At 40.9% G+C, this 25,158-nt stretch overlaps 1 protein-coding gene across 1 annotated transcript in view; it reads right to left on the bottom strand.

Moving 5' to 3' along the window:
• GTF2F2 (general transcription factor IIF subunit 2) overlaps positions 1–18,462 on the bottom strand; it is an 88,411-nt gene extending 69,949 nt beyond the window's left edge. Inside the window, exons 1-5 of the mRNA XM_080612845.1 lie at positions 18,272–18,462; positions 11,290–11,363; positions 10,796–10,814; positions 9,196–9,340; positions 1,379–1,417 (exon numbers count right to left, since the gene is read on the bottom strand). Coding sequence (XP_080468971.1) covers positions 1,379–1,417; positions 9,196–9,340; positions 10,796–10,814; positions 11,290–11,363; positions 18,272–18,337 — 343 coding nt within the window. The 5' untranslated portion in view covers positions 18,338–18,462. The remainder of the gene's footprint in view (positions 1–1,378; positions 1,418–9,195; positions 9,341–10,795; positions 10,815–11,289; positions 11,364–18,271) is intronic.
• Between the last annotated feature and the right edge of the window lie 6,696 nt (positions 18,463–25,158).

Here is a 25,158-nt window from a genome sequence, read left to right as displayed (position 1 = left end):
ATTCAAATAAAAAATATTAAAAAACCAGGTATCTCCATGTTAAAGTGTTTGAAAAACTACTTTCAAGAAGACATTTTGAAAACCCACTATCATTACTCTTGTGCTTAGGAGCTGCTTTTTAAGAAAGGCATGAGACTCTTCCCAGTCCATCTACTATCTCTACCATTACCACTTACGAGTGTCAGCTCACTTCCAATACTATTTAATATGTGTGCATCAGAGGTAATCCTTCTACTAACAAAACTGAGATTTGTCTATATATTTTGTGTTAGCAGTGTGTAGTTTCACAGGTTCACAGGCTCTTGCTAACATTGGTGCTTACTTGCGCTAACACGTTAAAGTTATTTTTGAAACACCTTTTAAATAAAAGCAGAAAAGGGGATTTTTTTAAATACTACTTAACACTGTAAGGTTCTTATGCTGTTGTGTACCTGTCTGGGAATTTCAGTAATGCAAACCCAATGGATTTAGCAGAAGAGAAGGGAGCAGGGGGCTAGGAACATATAGCCTGAAAGAGAGCTTTGGTCCAGCTGCTGGGGAATTGCACTCGGATATACTTATTTAGAATAAGACTTTCTGGAACTATCTCCTTCAGTGGCTATAAAGGAAGTCTGCACAGACCTGAAATAAAATATTTAGATTCCTAAGGCTGCTATCCTACATGAAATAAGCATGTTGCCCATTTTACACAAAAAAACAATCAAAGGGCAATACTTTTATTTACTACTCTGAACTGTGTAAAAATCCAAACACTTTTACTCTAGCAACTGCAGTTTGAGAAGTACCCTTAGAATTTTTAACTCTACCCAAGATATTATTGGACTGACTAATATGTAACTGGGAGGCAATATCAGGGAACTAACCATTTTTGACTCTTTCCGAAGAATTTGTAAGTCTTTCATGAGAATTTCATTTTTATTAGAAAAACAGAATAAAGTACAATACTAGAACACCATCCCTTTTTTTTCTGACTGCTTAGTCTGTGCAATTAAAATCAAACAATGAAAGATTGGGAAATTTGCCACAGACTTTCCAATTGAGAGGAAAGAATTCTAACTGAAAAACAGAGTCAATGAACCTAGAAAAAATAAAAAAGTTGAGGAATAAAGAAAATAATATAAAATAACATTCCAAAGAACATTACATTTCTAAATCTCTCCCTCATCATTTTATTCCCCTCCTTTTGAATAAAAAAATGTAAGTAATTTAAGCATTTGGTCACAGTAGATGATCAGATTATGAAGTCATGTTTCAATTTTATGATATTCTACCCTACAAATACAACAAAAAAAAGACTCCTTTTTCTTGAAAAGTAGAACTGAAAAGCTGCAGTCATAATTAATTTCTCAAGTGTTGCAAATAAAGTGTCCATACTCACCAGTGCTGCTGCTTTCAGATTTTTCTTCTGGTTGGCTTTCTGGAGAAAGAACAAATGAACAAAAAAGGAAATATAATGTTTCTGTGTTGATTATGTGAAATGACAAAGTGGGTTGCAAAGCAAAGAAAGGTATATGATGATAAAATCACAATCACTGGGTTTGACTGACGTTTATAAATTTGTTTTCTGAAGGATAATTTGCCAACAGGAACAAAAAAATAAAAATCTTTAGTGCCCAAATTCTCAACTTCAATGAGAGAACTCCACTACACCTCTGACTGAGCTCTGCAAGAATGAAGTTACACTTTTATACAAAATCAGTAGTAGGGTTACGCTTAAGCAATGGATAGTACCCATTTATCATACTCTGGACAGATTAATATTATTTTGGAGTATTTAAAAAATAAAAAAATCAAGGTTCTGCAAAAGAATTAATTGGCTCTGGTGAATTTTTTAACTTGACCAACCTCTTCTCTACCCTTTCTGCATATCACATAAGAATTCTTCAATCTTTCCCTTTACAAGGGCATGTAGTGATAGAACAAATGGTTCCTTTTAAACTAAAAGAGGGTAAATTTAGATTAGACATTAGGAAGAAAAGAAATCCTTTACTGTGAGGGTGTTGAAGAACTGGCACAGGTTGCCCAGAGAAGCTGGTAGTGCTCAAGGCCAGGCTGGATGGGGCTTTGAGCAAGCTGGTCTAGTGGAAGGTGTCCCTGCCCATGTCACGGGGGTTGGAACTGGATGATCTTAAGGTCCCTTCTAAGCCAAAACATTCTGTGATTCTATGATTCCCTTTCTTATCATTTGCCCTCAAATGGTACTATAGCCCAGCAGGTTCGGAAATCAAAAACCCACATAATCAAAAGCATCTCCTGTTTCACAGGGCAGAGAATATAAGTATGCATTGAAGAAAAAAAAGAGAAACAAGTGCTGGAAAATGACTTGCCAAAAGATGATCACTCAGGTGAATGGCAGAGTCAGATTCAGAAACAGTTTTCTGCATGAAATTTCAATCTCACATTTCAAGAAATGGCAGAAGGTGGATACATTTTGGTAAACTGAGTTCTAATACTTACCAAGCCCTATGAAATTAAAACCCTACATAAATTTGTCAACCTGAAATTTGACTGCTTCTCCTGTATTTCTCCTTTTTACACATCTTCTAAGGTAGAGAATAAAGAAGAACACTTTCACTTATCTGAAATACAGTTTAAAAATGGTAAAATATACTTGTCCTTAGCTTTCAACTCAGACATGTCACAGCTATCATTACAGACTATTTACTTACAGGCAAGAGTGAATTACTGCTCTAACTCAGAAAGTAATTTTTGAGTTCAGTTAGTTTGATGATTTCTGCCATATACAAGCTGGGTATTAACAGAACTGAAAACACGAAACATTTTACAAAACCTTTTTCACGCCACTGACTCTGGCTTTCACGGCTGATAGCCCTGTTTTCTCATTGAGATGGCTGACAGCCTGAGGACTAATGCAAATGGAAAAAGCAGTATCTCACAGATCCTTCTTTCTTTACCAGTAGCTGTCTTAGCAGCTGAAGGCAACATGCTTTCCCAACAAGAAATCATTATATGGCCTCTTCCCACCCATGAGGATTCACAAAGCAAGTTAAGATCCCTGCCAACTTTCAGATATACACGCAGGATAGCCTGTTTACAGAAAAACATGTATCTTTTCCTTGACATTATTTTTTGTGTGCATTTAGCACACTTAGAACATAGTGTTATTACCTAACCAATATCCTAACTCAGTTGTAACTTAATCAAGGAAACGTTTAGTATACTCACAAGAAGCAAAGAGGACATAATGAAGAATATGCAAACATACTAAGATATCAACCCCTGACTGAACTGAAATGTAAGAAGCAGCTGGATTCAAAACTGTTTCTTTTTAAATTCTGCTTCAATGTAAGACTAGCTACCTAACCAAAGCTACTGCATAAGACATCAAAATTGCTAATAGCATCTCTGATTCAAATAACAATAAATGTATATCATGTCTACAGGGGGAGTGCATGTGCTTGCTTGTATGTATCAACAGAATCTGTCCTCAACAGCAGACACAAAAAAACCAGACAAAATTTAAGCCTTGCAAAAAAGTGGTGTTTTTTTCCTCATCATTGGACAATTTGTTTTTGTTATGATTAGGTCACAATCATAACAAAAAAGTCTCTGCTTTAAAAATCTTTTCTGTACTAATACAATGAAGAAGGTGAAGGAAGTTGTACTATTGTCTATTAAATATATTTTATCAATGCAGATTATAGCTGCTCAGCCTCCTCCACAACATGCAAGATTCACAGATAAATGTCAGCAAGTTGGTTGGGATATTTTTTGTTGTTACTTGTAGGGTTGAGTTGTTTTTTCGTGGGGGGGAGGAGAGGGGATTTATCACAATCAGTGAGACTTAAAGAAATAAAGAAATTTTAAGTCGGTGAATTAGGCAGAAAGCCAATTCTATTCCTATCACACTGAGCTCATTCTACCATACCATGTATTTTGTGCAGCCAATCTCAATTGTTTAAATTTGTACAAGAATTAACAGCCTATATTTTTAATAACAAAAATGAAAAGAAAATTAGCTTACCCCTGCCAGCCAGCTGAACACACTTCGCAGTAATTTGTTAAACCTCACAACACTCATATGAAGTAAATAAATATAATTTCAATCTTTTAGAGATGGAGGAGAGAGTTGACGTAGGCAGTCCCAGTTGTTTTCTAAATGGACCATATGTCACAATAATATATATGGAATTCTGCCCCATCAAAACGTTGTGTGTAATTAGATTGGCTTGAGTCATATTCTGCTTTTCTGATCATGGGTTGCATCTTCTTTATGATCCTCACAAATATTTGGAAATCTGCATAAAAGCCAGAGATCTGAAAGGCTGCTGTTGCTCCTCTTTCTTTTGATCATGAGGCTGCTGTTAAGTTTTCTTCTGCTAACAGTCCGTAAAAGACTGAAGTACATAGAGGAACAAACAAGCATTAAGTAAGATCCCAAAGCATTTTGGAGAGTGAAATGTGTGCTTAAGAGACAGCCTGAACAGAGACAACTGGAAAGTCCTGTTGAAGTAGACAGGTATATATCAAAACTCCTCGGCAGGCAGAGCTAAGATGACAGAACAATGAAGGAGGGATGTTTATTTCCTAAATAGTAGATTGATGAGAAATTTGAGAAGTCAAACATTCATCTAATAAGATTGGAAGTAATATTACACAGCATCAAGATTCTGAGCACTACATATTTTACTGGAAATAATTAAATGTAATTAAAGGAGTAACTGCTTTAACAAAAGAAGGAAACATCGTTCTGGGATTTTACATAGGGTTCTTCATTTCACATTTCTTTAAATGGCTGATATTTCAAAATACAAATATGCAAAATATATATCTGATATTTCAAAATACAAATATACAAAATACAGAATAAAACCCTCTGAATATTCATTTTCCCTGAAATACAATTGCACATTGCACATTATACAGTAATTGTGATTGATAAACAAACTCAGAAAAAGATCCTTCCTATATGAGAAGCTGTATAAAGGAAAAAAACAAAACATCAACCCAAAACAAGGGGAGAATATTCAAAAAGTGTGAGAATAAAGGAGCTGTTCTAAGGTATACAGGTAGAGTTATGTGTATTACTGAACAAGAATACAAAAAAATTTTAATTTCATGAGTTGAGATTCTGAAAGAAGAGAAGGTTCAGAAAACTGGAGAAGGACGCAATGTTAAGAGATAGCAATCCTCTGTGAAGCATGAAACAGTGAGACAATCCATGCATGAATGCTGCTCAGAAACAAAGGCCTGCTAGTCATTCTGTCAATGGAATTCTCTGAACATTTTGTGCTTTCCACACGATGGAATGAGCATGAAGGAATCTAAAGTCACTGAAATAGGCATTAAGGCAACCCCACTTATGAAGGAGGACATGTGAAGATATGTTAAAAACTTCAATAAAATGAGTCATCTCACCCAACTTTACAGAAATAGCTTATACTTTATTTGTGCCTACAGTGTAAAACCTTCCTCTCCGCCCATCAGTCCTTTACAGCTAGAGATGCAATTGCCTGCCAAGGTCTGTGTTTTCCCAAGTCACATTAGTAGCACATTTTTTCTAAGAACTAGCTCAGTAAGAAACTTGTATCATTATCTATAAAATAGCTGCATTTTTTATTTATATTCAGAGCCAGCAATCCAAAACTACCTGCTGGCAGAAAAATTAAGCAACAGGCAATTAAAGCAGTAAGGGAATTAATTTATAACCACAACCAGAAAAGTTTGCTGTTAAATGTTTAACAAAAGCATGTTCCCATTCCTTCAACCAAGAATGAAACTGTCAAATTATAGCACTTCCTTATGCCAGGGTGTCTGCCAGTAGGAAGCTCAGCAAAAAAACACAGTCTTAACCAAACATATCCTGTATCAAGCCCCTAGGTAGTTCTTAGCTACATACACATAAGAAAAATTCATTTTCTTCAATACAACATATTGAAATATATGCAAAATGCTCTCCTTTCCTCCCACCCAAAAAATTACAGCTATGATAGCTGATGACAAAGATAAGACAAAATGACTGGAAGCACAAATAGCATTGTTGCATAGCAACTGTTGATGTACATATGGTGATGTTTATGGAACAGAATGTAGTTCATATTTAATGCTGAAATAATACTGAAACCAGCCTAGACAGCAAGACCTAGACAGCAAGAGACAACTGTGCTTTGGATCCCTCTGCAGAAGCCACACTTCCCACCAGCTTTGCTAAACCGATGTTCAGGAACACCATGGCAGGTCTTAGTCATTTGCCCAGCAATGAAGACAATGAAAACGTCTCACATGTGCAAACAGCCTTGCAAAGGAAGTAGACAGTTATTTTGCAATTACTACTTTTGGAGTGTATTGTACTCTGTATTATTCACTAGAGCTATTTCAAAAGAGAAATAGAAATAGGAGAAACCCCACAGTTAGTCTAAACAGAAAGTGCACCATGTACGAAAGCCAGCATAGACCAGATTTTTAATAGTATCTGGGATGGAACCCGCTTTACCCAGCTTTATATTAGCCTAGATCTACTACACACTGCAGACCAAGAGACTGCAATTCATTACACTTGGGACACAACAAATGGCACCTCAAAAGAGACTGCTGATGTCCATGAACTAATATGGGACCACTGGAGGTCAAGAGCTTCACAGTATAAGAGCGACAGGACTTCTTTCAACTACAACAGGTATTAGAAGCAAGTTTAGCTAAGACAAAACAAAACCCACAGAAAATACATTCAGAAGTCTAGAAATTACATCATGCAGGAAAAACTAAACTGCTTTTCAAATCTGATCTCTTTTGCTTGCTCTAAGTGACCTGACAAGTCAATGTGAAGTGCTCAATTATCCAGAATATGTAAACTCCCTGCAGCATCTTCCAAGATTACAAAGTATTTCAGAGGCAGCTTTGTTAGCCCTCACTCATTTTCTGAAACAGCATCAAAAAAAGATGGCCATTACAACACAAGGATCTCAGGATTAGAGAACAGCACACTGAATAGATCTTAGGGCTTTTAATGTGCTCAAAAAAAAAGGGAAGAAAAAAACCAAACCAAAACCAAACCAACAAATCCACCACCAAAAAGACCCTTTACAGAAGAAACCCAACTGGTTTATGCCATTTGCTCCATTTTAGGTAAGTTCAGTTCTCCAGAAGGGTACTGACTGAGGTCAGCAGTGCATGAAGCACTTTTTTATTCATATTTCATTTGCATAATTCCTCAAACGCATCCTTCCAGATGCAGCACTAGCTATGCCATCTGCAGTTCCAAAACAGCTTAATCCTTGGCCCACAATTCAAATTGGCATCTTGATACTGTAACATGGTGCACTTTGCAAAAGAAAACGGAACCAGATTACAAATGCTTTTCACAAAAATACGTTAATTTTAATTTGAAGAAAAATACTGGTCTGTGAACGTAAGAATTAATGAATTTCCATTTCTTGTGACTGCATCTTACTGTGGATTGACTGATGTACAAAGATGTGCAAGTTTTTATTGAGTCTTTTTGCATGCTTGATATAATTATAGTGGTTTTTCCCATGTGGACTTTCTGGCATCCAATAGAGTAGCAGACTTTCTTTCAGTTGGGACAGCCATATAGTTTTGTTCCACTCTTCAGACACTAGTTTTTTCACACTAGCCATAATTCACTACAAATCTTGTTGAAATTGGCTTTGGAGCTCAAAACATATTGGCAATACACATTTAAACACAACAGGAACATGGTGTCTGTAAGAAATCTGATTGGAATTTGGAGTATCTGTGCCATACTCATCTTTACAACCAAAAAAAGTCATGCAAGAAAAGCACATTAAAGTTTATTTTCGATTGTGCTGCCAATGCCAGCTTTAACACAACAGCAACACATTTTAGCCATTTTGCATTTAAGCAAGTTTCATGAAAACTCACTGACTGCATGTTATGCTTGCTAACCTCAAGTAAAAACAATTTTGACAGGGTCTACGCTTATTCCGTGCTTCATTCCAAACATTTCTGATGTCAGTAACTACCCTTTGCTCCCAATTAATATAATAACTTCTACTCAACAGATCCATGGTCCTTGAATAACTTTTTCTAGTTGCTAAGAAATGCAAAATTTTTAGTTGATTACATAAAGATTGGACAGGTTCTAAGTACCTAAAGTTTTTGAGATACTGGTATTACAGATGGTAAACCAGAAATAAATAGGCAACTTCTTGTTATAACATTCGAATGACTTTCATTCTAATTGATGATAAATATTCCACATTCTAGTTAAGCATATGCATCCACTGCAGCTTAAGTTACCATCAGAGGTTTTTGAAGCAATATTTTGTATCAAAAGGTGTCTTGGGAATCAAAATCCCATGAGATTTGCGTCAAACATGCAAAAGTCACCAAATAATGCTAAATACATCTTCACACCTAAAATCAAAACCTTCATCAAGCATTCTGAGGTTAAGGCACAGAGAACTGAAAAAAGATGAGGCACTGCTAAACTGTTTGCAACATTCTTGAAAACTTGCTCCCTATCTCTTTTCACATTTGCAATCTATGAATTATAAACTTCACTATTCTTAGAGTGCTGCAAGTTACACACTCTAAAATACAATTTTTTTTAAGTGAGAAACCAGTAACACAATTACATTAGTTTCAGGGAAAGGGATGATAACAAATGAAAAGTGCCTGAGTTGTAGCATAAAAGCTTGCATTTCTAAACATGCAAGAGCTCGGCTTTCTAAACACAATTGAGACAGCCAAGCTATTTGTACTTTAATATCTCAGTGCTCAGCCATTAAATCTTTAAATAGATTTTTAAGGTCAAACTTACTACGTATTCTAGCTCTGTCCTGTGAGTTACAATTCTCCTTCCCTCATTTATCTGATAAAATGACACACTGCCGTTAGAGCAATTACTTGCCAGCCTATGAACATCAAAAACTTAGAAGGTTGTCATGCTGTAGCTTTCTGTCACACAGAAGTAGCAGAAAGTATTACTATTATTTGTCTTCTAGGGACACCAAAACTTTAGTGCCTGAAACTGAGATATCTTTTGCAGACAATGAGATATGTTCTGCAGATACCTTCTTCCTGCCTCAGAACATCCAGAATACGACCATGTAACTTCAGTAGAAAACCTTAAAGCACACAGGAGCTACACACAAGGCAGTCTGCAGAACTTACTGTACCATGTAATACGACCATGTCACAGAATCACAGAATACACTGGAATTGTAACAAATAAGTTGAATTCTAACTTACCTACTGAAGTTTCTGTGAACACTGTTAAGGTCTGTCCTCCCACACTTTGCAAAAGAAATGGATGTTCCCTTGGTGCACTGACTGATGTAGGTTTTCCTCCAATATCATTGATACTTGCAAGCTCTTCATTCAAAGTAAATGACACCTAACAGTCACAATTACCACAGTGTTACTAAACAGACTCAATTACTCAGCTTTACGAGTTATGGGAAACAAAAAGAAAGAAAACACAAGTAGTATAGCACATTTTAATTGCAAAAACATAATGACTGGGATAAGAGTCTTACTATATTGATCTCTCATTGAAATACAGAATTCAAAGCTTTCATATACTTACTAAAATCTACTCATCTTTTAAAAAAATTGTAAATTACTTCCTCCTGAAATCAGAGAACTTGATTTTACTTATTAAAATGTAAAGCGTAATAGGTTTCCAGACACTGCTCAGTATGAGTGCTTTAAAATGTTTCACACAGCTGAGTTCCAGAAAAATTGCTAACGTACCACAACAAGTGTCATTAGTCCGAAGACTCCTGAATCACATGCAGAGGCTTAAATATAGTTTTTTTACTATTGTTTACACTGTATGCCCAATACAGGAGCTGAGGAGGTACTGGGAGGACTGGGTAGCCAGAATCTTTAGCTGCAGGACACAGCAAGAGACCTGAAGAGGGCTATTTCTGGCTGGCTATGTGCTTTTCCCGTAAATTCTGCTACAGCCTCATTCTGCCATGCAGCAACAGGGTCCCCAGGAAGCCATCTCTTCTCATGGGGTTCTTCACCACATGGCTCTACACGGACTGCAAAATGAGTTCTGTGGCTCTCATAAATTTTGGTGTGGAGCTCACTAAATCAGGAAGGTTAGCTCACATTCTAGCATAGAAGAGACCAAACATCCAAACCTCCAGTAGAACTCTCTCCACTCGTTCTGAAAAGAATTTGGCCAGGTAACCAAACAGCAAATGCAGCTTGCTTCCCCGCCATTTTTTTTTGTCCACAGCTTCTTCCAATGCCTATGTGGCATTCCACAGGCCTATGTGGCATTTGAAGTAATTCTAACTAATGAAACTTCCCTTACCTCCTGTAAAGGATATAGGAAGTTACTCTCATTCACTGAGGCTGCTAATAAAAGCAGTTACCTTTGCATGCAGAACAATTTTCAATTTGCTTTATATTTAGTAGGACCAAATTCCAAATATATAATAGAATACCTTCTGAAATTGCAAACCTTCCATCTCAATTTCTTTTGCTTTACTGTCATCCTTCTTAGTTCTGACAGCCTTCTGCACTAACACATCTCAAAATGTTTCGAGAGAAGGTTGCTATATGACTGCTGCTACAGATGGGTAAACAAACTTAGAGAACAGAGACCACGGAAAATCCAGGGACAGAGCTCATATGGGTAGATTCTCTGATACATCTGATTCTCTGGTATAATGCTTCATTACAGGTGTAGCAAAAAATATGTGACCAGCATGTTCTAAACATGAAACAGAAAACCAGCATGAATAAACATGAATAGAAACTAGCATGTTCTAAACAATTTTTCAGAATTCAAAATGTAACACATTCGCAGCCTCTGTATTTAATAATTACTTACTTCTGTTCTTCCTTGATTTCTGCAAAAGAAAATATTTAATGTTTTAGTTTCCATAATCTAATTCCACAAGTTTAGCTTCCCTGATAAAAAAGCAAATTCAAATTCTAGTTTTGTTACTCATCTTCACTCCTGAGCTGCTTAGTATTTTTTTATTTTTGTCATGCTGATGCCCAAGAATAAATGGGAAAAGTCAGCAGGTGAGAACAGAAGCAGCAAAATAGCACATATAAGTCAAAGAACATTCTCCAGCTAGTTGTGCATATTTCTTGAGTTTCAGAAATCAAACATCACATAACCACTCCCCACTACAATTTCATATAATATATAATTTATTTTCATAATCACTACACAAGCAGGTGCCATTCAGGTATCAGAGAAATATGCACAGTATTTGCAAGAAACAGAGTTACGTACTATAAGAGATACAACATAGTCTATTTTACCACAGGTAACTTCCATAAAATGCAACCAGTAAAGGTACAGTAAAGGCTTACTTGGCAATCCTTAGTTTTCCCACTTCACCTCTTCCTGAAGCTTTATTCCACTGTTGTGACAAGTATTTGGGGACCTAAGAAAAGAATACAGATCTCAAAAAAAGCAGATTTTAAAATTCTGTATAAAGCGTGTATGTGTATACATTTAAATGCTTTTACCCTGACCACTTCATATTACAATATGAACTAAATATAGTAGACAATACAGAATCACAGGATGGGTTAAGTTGGAAGGGACTTTAAAGCTCATCTAGTCCAATTCCCCTGCAATGAGCAGGGACATCTTCAACTAGATCAGGCTGCTCCAAGCCCCATCCAATCTGGCCTTGAACACTGCCAGGGATGGGACAGCCAGTTTCTCTTGCCAACCTGTTCCAGTGCCTCAACACCCTCACAGGACAGAATTTCTTTCTTATATCTAACCTAAATCTACCCTCTTTCATTCTAAAGCCATTCCCCCTCGTCCTGTCACTATAGGCCCTTGTTAGAAGTCCCTCTCCAGGTTTCCTGAGGTTCCCTTTAGGTACTGGAAGCTGCTCTAAGGTCTCCCCAGAGCCTTCTCTTCTCCAGGCTGAACAAGCGCAACTTTCTCAGACCCTCTCCAGAAGAGAGGTGCTCCAGCTGTCTGAGCACCTCTGTGGCCCTCTTCTGGACTTGCACCAACAGCTTCATGTAGTTCTTACATTCAAGACACTAGAACTGCAAACAGTACTCCAGGTGGGGTCTCACAAGAGCAGAGGAACAGGATCACCTCCTTCAATCTGCTGGTCATGCTCCTTTTGATGCAGGCCAGGATATGGCTGCACAAAGCAGAGGTCAGTGCAGGGATAGGAACAAGGAGCCCTGCTTAACCTCATACATTCAAGAAATAAAAGCTGCTCCAAGCTTCAAGGACATATCTCCACACAAATTCCTTCAGTTACAAAGGTCTTGGTGTCAGCAGCATTGGGTGACCTGGGCTCAATAGACAATAAAGGCACCTCCTTTACCAACCAACAAGCTGGAAGCTGTCTTTCCAAGTGGACCCATTTCTCCTCTTTTCCCATCAATGTACTGTTAGGTGAAATCACAGCCTACCTGTCGTGGTTCAATCTCTGGCCAAAAATGTACCAGCTAACTACTGCGAGGTAAAGTGCACCCCAAGAACCAGTGCACTTCCACAGCCTGCCTCAGCGCCTTGCTGCTGCTGCCGCCGTGCCATATGCCCACGTACGTACGCCTGTGCTCCTCAGACTCCCACATGTGTCCCAGATGTGATGATGCATGCACAGCTCTGTACAGCAGCAACAGCATTTCTTTTTTCTGGACAGAGTAATGTTTAGAGAATGTGTCCCATGCTCAACAGAGTTACCCTGATTCTCCTTACAAATAAGCTTAAAAATGACATTTATCTGTGAAATCAAATGATAAGTGTTTGTTCTGATATAAGGTGCTATTGCTGATGAACACCTATAAATCTCAACACTTGTATGAGTGCACAGTTCAAAAGGTGGCCTGCCCAGAGAGGAATTCCCACCTCAGCTCATATGTCCATGCATCCAGCCCTAGCGAGGCACTTCAAGCCTCGAGCAGTTTATCCCCAGAGGAACGAGGAACTTGTCTATCTTCTGAGCTTCACTACATGCCATCAAGTTGCAGCCATTTTTACCTTTCCTTATAAGAAGACAGCTCAATCAGTTATAAGCACAGAGTACAGTGTTTTGCAGATCACATGGATTTGCAAATCACAGTTTCCCCATCACCACCATTCAGCAATTCTGGCTGTCTTTTCTATGACGGCTGTTTATAAAGACTGGACACAACATATTAGCACAACAATGACAGACTCAAGCAGTTTTTCCCCTACACACAAGCTATGAGATGTAGAAATACTGTGGCACATCAAGGGATGGAATACAGATCTGAGGCAATACGGGACAATCTCACATCTAGTTTAAATGTAACACGTTCAAGTGATATGAAACCTACATATTATTTTCTAAAGGGAAGAGCTGAAAGCAGCCTAAGAGAAGCTACTATTCTTTCTTTCTAACCTCTTTCTTTCTAATAAAGATGCAGTGGCTGTTGTGAGAAGATCATCTTAAAGACCTACAGTAGTCTCAGTGCCTAGCAAAACAGTGACTTGTTAAAGAAAAAACATTTACTGTTCCAACATCACATACTACAGTATTCCAGTACAGGAACTTTCTAACTTTTTTCTTCATATGCTCATGACACATCAGGACAAATCTACAATCTGTAATTCTGTAATTTTGCAGCAATGTTCTTTACTGGTACAGAAAAGTTTATTCTGGCTCACACAGTCCACAGCAACTGAAAACATCTATGCCCACACAGAAAAATGGTGTGAGACACAGACAGCGAGAAAGTACTAAGTTATGCCTGTGGCATTTTCTGTTTCAAGTAGCAAAGAGGCACATCATAGTCTTGCATAGAGTGAAATAAGCCAAGCTGCACTGCACAGCTCAGAAGGCAAAGACTCTGTTTCAAGAACTTGGTGACAAACAGCAATTTACATTTACCTGTTCTTCAAAAAAACCTCAGAAAGCATCACAGTACCAGTGCTTAGCACTTTCTTTGGTCTCACAGTACCCTATGAAGTGCTGTGCAATAGCTAGAAAAATCCAGAGGTCCTCCATCTGCTCAGCCAAACTTAATGTCAGTCCAGGTATCCATGAAGTCCTAACACTGGGTCAAAAAAGCCACAAATGCAAAACAGAAATCCATGAATTGGCACAATCTATGAATAAAGATTTTTTTCCCCACAGGTTTCAAAGTGGCAATTTTCTACAGTGGATTTTCTACTGGATTCATGCCAGATCAGATTATCATTTTCTTTCTAAAGCCAAGATAAATGCTATGACATGTGCTCCAACTGACTCAATAGAAATAGTACTATGTGCTCGCACCTAATCTGTATCTAATTTATATTGCCAGGTAATAAGGTAGACACACACTGAGTATGAGTGGACAAGGACTGAAGGACTCCTATGCTATTAAAATCACTGACTTGCTACATAATGTAGTCAGACAGGGATTTTTTTCAGATTAAGAGGTTGCAGATCAGTCCTCCTTCTTTCAGCTGCATGGGAAATGGTCTCAAAGAATGCAATTAATAATCTTTCTGCTGGCCTACCTGCAGTCAAGGGCTATGCAGGGGAAGAAAAAGGGATGTGAAGGACTCTGATCAAAGGATTACGTCTATACACAGATACTTCCGCTAAAACCAGATGGTTCTCTCAAAAACACACGTTAAATTCTGTAGCTCCACACTAGTGGAGTAAACAATCACAGGAATGATTAAATAGTCTTACACGCTGCAGATATGTTAATTTGCCACTTTCTTTTAAAGTAATGAAAGTTTAACATTTGGAGAATAGTTGGGTTTCAAGCTCTTAATACTCCTTGAAAGAACATACAGAAAACAAGGGTGACCAGCTTTCACAGAAAGAGCAGAAAGAATATTCAAAGATCCCACAGCAGGATTTTGAAGAATATATACCCACAGAAAAACTGCCTTGTGGACAGAGCACCTCACATACTAAAAGACTATTAAACATTTTCAAGACAAGTGGCCTTTATTGTGGGATTTGTAGGAAAGAACACTATTCTCTCAGAAACCCATATAATTTAATCACGAGAAGAAATCTGACGTACCAAGTAGCACTCACTCCAAGACCTCTTCACACTGCTGCTTTCTACTTGCTATTCATATCACACAAACACCTGCACTCCAGTACACCAGGCACCCTGCAGGTAGGATATGACATGAGGGCCCCTGCTCCACGCATCTTTCAGCTTATTCATAGCTTTCTATCTGCCTTTGGAACAAAAAACACAAAGCAGCCCCCCTCTGTAACAAACCACTTCCAATTTTCTGTGTGAAATTTAATCAGTTCTTTCTCTATATAGCAATCCATACGCAGTATGTACATCAGAAACTGAGTAAGGCTGATGTCAGCATCTATGTATTCATTTTCCTTTGAACATCCAAAAAGAAATTATATAAAGATATCATCTTTCTAAATATAGATCAATGCAGCAGATTAAATAAATAAATAAAAAACCCAAACCACCACACAGGCAATAAAAAAAAAAAATTCTAATGGTTAACACTAAATGGGCTTCGCTTTATCACAAGCACATAACCAGCAGTTCTTATAATATTTCCTTATCTTAGCTTTCACTGAAAACACAGAAAAAATATTTGAGCTGCTTTCTGAGTTTGTACTAAAGCAACTCAATTGCTGGTACCTCCTTTTACTGCTCATGCTTCTAAAAGACTCCTCACTACATTCTTTATTGCCTGTTAAGTAGTCTCTCTGGAATACTTCCTGTGCTGGCACAATATATGCTAAAAGGAAATTAAATAAACTAGATTTTTTATTCCAGCAGAACTGACTGCTCTCTCCCTCAAACAAAGGATAATTTCAGCCTTATTACCCTACACAGAAAAAGACAAAAAAGTACAGGTGCTACACACTGTCATGCCTCTGTGTGTGTTGAAGGTCCTAGTAACAAGGATGGTTGTTTCCAGGTCTGAAGGAATTCAAAAGATAAAATCTTGCACGTCCCTTGCTATGGCTATTAACATTGGCAACTTCACAATATTTTTTTAATCACCATTATTATTCAAGGCGGCAGACAAATTATAAGTTCAGATCATGTGCATGAAGGTTTAGATTAACACTTACTTGGAAGAGCAATATTTACGTGTCCCTTTTAGACCAGTTTTCCCAGGCTCTGTGCTGAGTGGCATCAACCATAAGCACAGACATGCCTGAAAATTCCTGTCTTGCTTCAAGAAACACCAAACTACATCAGCCTAAAAGACAAGCAAATTCAGGGCCCTGCCTCCAAATGCAGTCAACAGTGGGTGCTTCAGAGGAAGAGGAGAACATAAGAAGAAGAGGTATTTCTCCAACATGCTCTCTAATTTCTAGGATCTTTTACTCAGAAACCTTGGGATATGGAAACATATTTATTTTTAATCCCTCAATATGATTTTCCCGCCTGAATCTGCCTAATGGCTTTCTGAGCTTCTGCAGTTTTGACATTCACAGCTTTCAAAATTTAACTACATATTGTGCAAAATGGTACCGCTTTGTTTGCTCTGAGTCCCATCAGATGAATTGACACACTCCCAAGTCTTGTGTCCGAGCTGACCCTTCCCTACTCACTTCTTCCTTATTCACCTGTAACACTACTCATGCCTTCAGACCTCTGTAAGATTTCCACTCAATCATCTTGCCAGCCTGATAGGTAACAACATATATAGGAGTTCCCTCCATAGCCACCATTCCTTGTTCCTCAGATCACCCCTCGTGTGCTTCTCTGCACTGCTTCTATACAGGTTATAGAGGTCCACTTTATAACTTCCACAATGGGGAAGATGAGATCAGAACTACACACAATATTCAAGATACAGGCAACATGATAGCACAATATTTTCTCTTTTGTTCTCTGTATCTTTTGCAATCATGCCTAATGTTGAATCTGCTCGTCTGACACGACATTCTTAAGGAGTTATCCACATCTACTGAAAAGCTAAACCTCCTTCTGAATGACAACAACCAGCTGAGAAACAATTGCTGTGTATGTATAATTAGTATAGTTTTTCTCTGTGCACATCAGATTACACTTTTCTACTCTGACTTTCATCTGCCATTTATCATCCTGTCACTCCATATGTCATGATACACTTCCACAGCTTTCTGCTGTCAGCTTTCATTTTTACCGTCCTGGATAAGCTGTTACAACTAGAGCACTATGGAGTGCTCATTATGGTTTCACAAAACCAGACATTCAGGTGTCAGTACGAAAGAGGAAGTCAGATGTAATGACCCACCCACCACCAGAACTTTTAGAGAGCAAAGCAAGTCTGAAACTCCCCACCACTTTCATGGGCCACAATGACATATTCTGGTAGCTGAAATATGGGCTGTGTCACAGCCCTTCACTACCCAGGACCAGTATCTGGGTACAACATGTCCCCACAGAGTCTTTCAAGTTGATGGTCTGAGCCTGTTCCTTATATCCCCAAAACAGGAAGAGGAGGAGACTATCGTTTCTTCCCAGACAGAGGAAACACAGGACTAGAAAAATAGGGGCAAATCCACAGAGGACAAGAAGGGAGATAAGGCACATATTCCCCCACCTCAGCTATGAGTCTCCTCTTTTCTGAACGAGTGCTTGCTGTGTCCAGCAGAAGGGGCCAAGCCATCCTTGACAGAAAGCCCCTCCATGGAAGAGAGCTGACAAGTCGGCAGTAGCTGCAAGTGTGGGCCCGCACCAGATAGGTGCTTTGACTTTTGTCATAGCATTTTCACCTTTTCATAGCACTTTCACTATAGCTATACTACTGTATACCACCGAGGTGAGCTGTAGTGATGAGACAAAGGCGTTTATTTTCTTCGGGGTTTTCCTGTGGCTTTTTTGTTTATTTGTTTAACCGGAATATGAATTTGGGAGCACTCAAACTTTCACCGACTTCGAGGGTGTTGGGAAAACAAAAGTTACAGTACCATGTTTGTTACCCCTACTAAAGCCAAGCCAAGGGCAGGTCGAAGGTAGCCCACTCTTCCCTGGGGAGTTCCATGTTAGTGGGAGGTATCCTTGCCCAAGGCAGGGGGATTGGAACTAGTTGATCTTCAGGGCCTCTTCCAATCCAAACCATCCTGTGAACCTGTGTGCCGCGGCAGCTGCCCAGGAAGACGCCGCGTCCCGCTACTCGCCCAGCCCCTCGCCCACCAGACGGGAAACGGGGGCGACTCAGCCCCGGGGCACAGGGGAAGCCTCACACGGGCAACCCCGGCTCCCGCCGCGCTCCAAGCACGGCACGGCCCCACTCCGCTCTGCCACCCGGCCTCTTCCGCAAGACCCGTCAGCCGCCAGCCCGAGCACGGTGTGGGTGGGGTGAGGTAGGCCCAGTCGCCACAGGCCGCGCCGGGCCGGGCCTTAGGTTGCGCCGGCGGCTTCTCACCTTCACCAGCCACATGCCGGTGTTCTGCTTGGCCCCGGTGAGGTCCAGCTCGCCCTTCTCGCTCATGGCGGGGACGGGATAAGGCGGGGACGGGATAAGGCGGCGGACGGCGCTGGCGGACGATACACGCGAGCAATTCTTCCGGCTCCCGCGGCCGCTGTACCCGCCCGGCAGCTCACCGCCAGGAGACGGTGGCCTGCGGCGGACAAACCTCCTCCACTCCCGGAGCACGGCGGCAGGGAGGTGGGACTCATGTTCGAGTCCCCGCCCCGGCGCGGTCGCTGGCAAGGAGGGCCTCGACATGTCGGCGGCAAAATCTACTCCCCCCACTCCTCTTACAGCCCCCCCCTTTACAGGAAGGGTTGTCTGAACATGCTGGGGAATGGCAGCAACACGTTCTACAGAAACGAGAGGAGCAGTCTGGAGAGGCAGACACCACCGTAACAGAGCTCTTCCCTGTGGGCAGGAAGGCGCGCTGGGAGTGGCTCCGGCCAAAGGAATCGAAGCGTCTCAGTGTCCCCAGGTATCACTAAAGTGAGGAAAAATAAAACAGGTGAATCCTTTACCATAGGTAAAAAGTGAAGAATTAGGCTTAGCTTTCCGCAAAGGGGGCTTAACAGTGAAGCACTGGAATAGGCTGAAGGTGGGATGCTGTCTCGGACACTGAAAAGTCAGGAAAGAGCAAGCGTCTGCCCGTCCTGTTTTGACATGGGGGTGTTGGGCTTTGGTAACCTCTCAAAGTCCCTATTTTATGTCTCTTTTCCTAACACCGGGGACACCACTGTGGACATGGAAAGCATTTTATTACCTTCCTCTCTGTACTGTTCCTTTATACCTTCACTGAGATGTATCCCTTTGTCTTGTCTCCACTCGTACTAAACAACCTCAGATAGTATTTCCTAGACCTCTGGTCGTGCCCGTTGTTCTTTGAATTCTTCCCAGTACAGGTTTACATCCTCCTTGAAGTCTGCTTGCAAAACAGTGAAGGTCGTACTCTGTGACTGCACCAACAGTGAGCAGGGAGTATGTCTGGTACAGTAAGACATGGTTCATCTGGCTTGCAGGAAGCAGTCTCATTATTACATCTCAGATACTATAGCCTGTCTTTCTAATTACAGGCAAGCATCTAGGTAACCAAGGAGAGCAATGCTTTCATGTGTACCTGAAGCAACAACAGCTAACACTGAACTATTCTGATTAGGTTCAGTTGCATTTTAAAATTACTTTTGTTTTTACACTGGACCTGTTCCTGTCTGCAGAATGCAGCTGTGAGGGCAGATGAAGCTTGTACCGTTAGTCAGCTTCCACTAAAAGTTCAGATTTCAGTAAGACAGCCTTTCACAGACACACCAGAGGCATCTCCTCAAATGCTGATAAAAATGGAAGAGATGCATCTCCATAGTGGTAAAAACAGCCACCATTCCTGGCACTGGGCAACCCCCAAATATTATAGGTCTAAGACCTGTAGGTTTTGTTTACCTGAAAAAAGGGTGGATCTACACAGACAAGCATCATCACTTTACAGTGGGTCCTATTCCACTTAACTGCTTTTGGGTCCAGTTCCACTGATTCTCTGTGCTGTACATAGGACAGTATATTCTCTCAGAGCCAGCCAGTGAATTCCCTCCAAGTGAAACCCAAGGGCAGAACTTGATATCCAAGATGGTTACAGATGCAGCCGTATGCTGCCTTGCACTCTGTACCCAGCACAGTCCTCCATCATAACTCCAAGAAACACTGCAGCCTTGGCTGCAGCCGAAAGCTCTCAGGCCGTTTTTTAGGATACGTGCTGTTCCCCATGCTGCTATAAAACAACTTGGTGATGGTCTGGCAGAAATGAGGGGCTCAGTGATACGATTTTCCTAGAATCCCAGGGTGGTTTGGATTGGAAGGGACTTAAAGCTCATCTAGTTTCACCTCTCTGCCATGGGCAGGGACGCCTTCCACTAGACCGGGTTGCTCCAAGCCCCATCCAACCCGGCCTTGAACACTGCCAGGGATGAGGCAGCCACAACTTCTCTGGGCATCCTGATCTGGTGTCTCACCACCCTCACAGGGAAGAATTTCTTCCTTATTTCTAATACAAATCTACCCATTCTCCCTTGTCCTGTCAGTACAGGGCTTGATAAAAAGTCAGTACCTTTAGGTACTGAAATGCCACAACAAGGTCTCCCCTGAGCCTCCTCTTCTCCAGGCTGAACAAGCCTAACTCTCCCAGCCTGTCTCCACAGGAGAGGTGCTCCAGCCCTCTGAGCATTTTTGTGTCCCTCCTCTGGACTCAGTCCAACAGGTCCATGTCTATCGTGTGCTGAGGACCCCAGAGCTGGATGCAGTACTTTGGGTGAGGTCTCAAATTTTCCCCTAGGACAAACACGAATTAATGACAATGTTGTCCTCCTGCAATGCTCCCAGCTCAGTCTGCATGCTCACATCACACCCACCACCACTTTTAACAAAGAAAAGCAGTGGAATTGATGATGTTAACAGGAATAACGTTTTCAGCAAGGCGGAGTTGCGGCGGGTTCTGTCCACCAGGCGTGCGATGGAAGGAGAGGAGGGCTGCTTGCAAGAGACCTACGACAGCAGCGTGACTGACCACCTCCACTCTTAAGAGAAGGGCCCATGAGGAGCCATTGCTCCTATTGCAGGCATAAACAGCAATAGCAAAAACCTCTGCAGGAGCCTGGCAATTGGGGTGATTCAGCTGGCAACCCAGAGGGGAGGGCGGCCAGGCAGATATCTCTCCTGGCTCCCTCCAGGAAGCCTCTCCAGACCCGTTTCCATGGAAACTGAATTTAAAGGGACAACAAGCAGGAAAAGAGTGCATTTTCATTAATTCCTCATTTAAAATCTCAACCTCCTGTTTGCTAGGGACACATTTAGTGCCATGGAGGAGGATCAGGGAGCCAGCTGCTGAGCAGCAGAGCTGCATGTTAGTCGCCTATTTTCTTTGTGCTTGCAGGGAAACAGATGTTGTGTCTGAGGAGATAGGTGCTTAGATACAGACTTACACAACCTTTTTATCTTTTTTTTTCCCCCATCCTACTAGGTGAGGTGAAGAGTCTGCAGTGTCAGCAGAAGCCGCACATGGTTTCTCTCCATTGGTTTTAGGAAGAAGCTAATTGCTGGTTGAAAACCAGCACAGCAAAGGATGCAAAAAGCCTCATGCTGGCCTGTTGAAGTTGAGTTTTGCCGTCAGGAACTCACCAACATCTCTCAAAGCACAGCGAGGATGAGGGGAGATGAGCAGGATCCCAACTTGGGTTTCAGATTATAAGCAGGGCAGAGTGCATGTGTGGAATTTTAACAAGAGGAACAAAATTTCCCTGCTCCAGGTGCAGGGCAACAGAGAAGATCATTGGTTTGAGTGACAAAAACAGAGTCACAGTCGACTGGCTCCCTTTTCACTGCTCTGCCAGCAATGAGTTTGTGGACCCCCTGTCTTTATAAGTTCCCATGTAGAGGAGAAGTGTGTATCTGGCACAAGGTGAGGAAGAGAGGGATTGCAGCTCCTGGCTATGGTCCTGTGAAATCACATTAAGCATGTGAAAACCCCTTCCTACCTCAACTGCTGCAGTGACATTGCTGCTCTGGGACTCATGCTGCAGATGTGCCACAGGCATCCAACCAGTGGGCTCTCCCAGCAAGATAAACCAAACCAGTGGGCCACAGGCTCCCCTTCCTGTGAAAGGCATTGGAGCACAGCCAGCAAGCCTCCATACCATCACGATGCTCGTGTGGCTGGGGAAACATAGCGTTGGAAAGAGCTTGGGAGAGGACACAGGGCTGGCCACCCAGCTGGGCAGCTCTAAAAGACAGAGACCACAACCTCCTTCCTGTGGTCAGATGTGGCTTGGTCATCTCACAGCCCAGAAACTTGGGTATTTAAGACCAAGGCATTCACTTAGATTCATGCACCTAGGAGACCTCATTTGGGTGATTTCACACTCCTTCTCATGGCAAGTCTCCTCAGGAACAGCTGGAGCACCCTTGTTTTCTGGCTGCTGGTGTTGAGCATGTTGCAGGACCACCACCTCTTTGAGTCTCAAAACTACCTTGAACTGTCTAGGCAAGCAGATGGCAAACCTTTACCATCTTTAACTGTGATGCATCATTCTCTTGCCTGCACTGCAAGAGAATTGCTTTTCTATGTGTCCTGGGTTCAGCAGTAGCAGTCATTTTTTTCTCCTCCTCAGTACCTGGTGCAGTGCTGTGGTTTTGACTTTCGGCTTGGGAACAGCGCTGATAACACCGATGTTTTTAGTTACTGCTCAAATGTTTAATCTGACCAAGGACTTTGTGAGTCTCATGCTCTGCCAGGGAGGAGGGGAAGCCGGGAGGAAGCAGAGACAGGACACCTGACCCAAACTAGCCAAAGAGGTATTCCATACCACAGCACGTCATGCCCAGGATGTAACTGGGAGTTACCTAGAAGGGCTGGTTCACTGCTGGGTGGGGGCAAGGTATCAGTCGATGGGTCGTGATGTGTTGTATTCTCTTCCCTTGTTATTTCTTTTATCATTACTATTATTATTGGTGGTAGCAGTAGTGATTTGTGATATACTTTAGATACCAAACTGTTCTTATCTCATTCTTAACTATGGGAGTTACATTCTTTGGATTCTCCTCCCCATCCCTCTGGAAGTGGGGGGAGAAAAGGGGGGAGTGAGTGAACCAGCTGCGTGGCTGGGTTTAAACCATGACACTATGTAACCTGGAAAAAAAGAGAGGAAATCATCTCCAGAGAGATAAAAAACACCTGGGCAGAGATTAATAATTTATTTAGGAATAAAAGAAAGGTAACTCTATGTAGCTTATTCCTGAAACAGAGCATGGGCCATCATGCTGTGTATCTATTTCCTCCAGCAGCAAAGGGTTCTCAGTGTGCCTCTTTAAGGCCAAAAATATGTTACATTCGTTGTGTTTTTAGTCTGCCTTTGAGCAATACATTAATAACAGACTTGTTCACCCCAAGCTGTTCTGTGTCAGAGTGCAAAACATCGAGCTCACAGCAGATCTCCCATTTCAGTACAATGCCAGGCAATATGAAAACTTGATCACACTTCTGCCTGAAAGCACAGCTTAGAGCCCCAGTTCTGATCAGAAGACAATTTTCAGTCATTAATTAACCCTTTTAAATTCTTACAATGTGTTTACAGCCACATGTTTTTATGTATGCTATGCACTGAGGAATACCTGGTTTTCAGGTTAATGAAATTGCTGCTGTGCTTACAGTTTCACCCATACTGTGTCTTCCATCACATTAACAATGTGCACTGAGCTTGGCTGTAGGCACCTTGGTCTCTTGCTTGCTTTTTTTTTGGATTTTCACCATATCCAGGAAGAAAAAAAGAAAGAGAATTAAAAGATGCAGCAGCAAAATTTTTGTAGAAAAAAAAAAAAAAGGACAATTGTCAGAGAATTTCAGAGATATTTGATCTGAACCTAATTTAAAATAATTTCTTTATAAGTGACCATAAAATTGACATTATCCCTTTAAATCAAGGTCCTTTTTGCCTCTTTCTGACATAAAAAAGTATTAGCTAGCATTTTTCATCAACATTTCTCAAGAAAGCATTTAAGCATGCAACATTTTTAATCCAGTAATAGCACAAAGGCAATGTGAGCACTGAGCAGCTTGTTTCTTTCTAAAGTGCCTTTTCACTGTAGCTGAATAAATGTTACATAGAACTGAGTGTTACCTGTTCTCCAGTCCTCTACTCCTGTACATTTTTTCTGATCCTCGAGTTTTCTCTGATGATGTACCACCTCAGCACGAAAGGTCAGCAGTACCTACAGGCACTCATCTTCTGAACTTTCTGCTAATAACTTGGTGAAGAGTGAGGCATTTTCCATTTAGCTACCAAAAAAATTCCTAAGGTTTTCAATGGATTTATTTCCCTTGTAATATATTTAAACAAACATGATTATATGCCAGTGATATTGCCATAATTTTGTAGGTATAGACAACGCACAGTTGTCAGGGTATGTTATTGATACATATATTATCTCCTAGTGGACTATTGTTTTGATTTCCAATGACCCTAGGAGAATGTGTGACTAAGCTGAGATAAAATGTTAGTGACTGGAAGAACAAATCTAGTAGGCTACTAAAGAAAAACAGGATGTTCTTGTTGGGAAGCCAGGCAGGCAGCCTGTTGTATAGGGGTCACACTGTTTGAACATGTAAAGGACTGGCTGGTGATCTCCTGCAGCTGCCCACGATTGAAAGCACAGACAGGTATGTACAATTTTGAGATCGTGTATATGTTACTCTCAGGTGTTATTTTGCATCATATTTATTATTGGAACTTAGACAAGCTTTAAGGTCCCTTACAGCCCAAACCATTCTATGATTCTATATATAAATGTGATAAAGGCATCTAGTTTGTGGGCACCACTGCTTCAGAAGTGATTGTTCTGGTACCCTACAATGCCACAAATATAAGTGGTATCGTTAAAGCAAATGAACCACATGTATTTGCATCCAACCTTGTGTCCCACCCTAGCACCTGATTGCAGCTCAGCCACAGGGGTGCTTCCCAGCAAGCTCTCAATGAGATAATTAACTGGAGGCATCAGACGTGTCTGCTTCATTACTGCTGCAAACTGCCTGCAGATTCCCTCCAAAGCCTTTCCACCTAATGGCCTTTACCACCAGCTCTCTTCTTCCCTAAGTGCCAGTTATTGGCACTTCTCTAAAACTGTGCTGATAATCCAATAAATACTATTTTACAGGAGTGGTTTGTCTCCTCACTGCATAAGCTAATAATGCTACTATAGTCCAGAGCAAAATACATTCTCTTTACCACAGAGAAGGGCTTTCCCACTAAATTGAAATGAATAAACTGGAATGAGTAGAACGTGCTACAGACCTACAACTGGAT

The sequence above is a fragment of the Psittacula echo genome, assembly GCF_963264785.1.
Source record: "Psittacula echo genome assembly, chromosome: 3".
In the NCBI taxonomy this organism is placed as follows: domain Eukaryota; kingdom Metazoa; phylum Chordata; class Aves; order Psittaciformes; family Psittacidae; genus Psittacula; species Psittacula echo.
The sequence above is the reverse complement of the archived record's forward strand: the minus strand, read 5'-3'. Positions and strand labels throughout refer to the sequence as shown.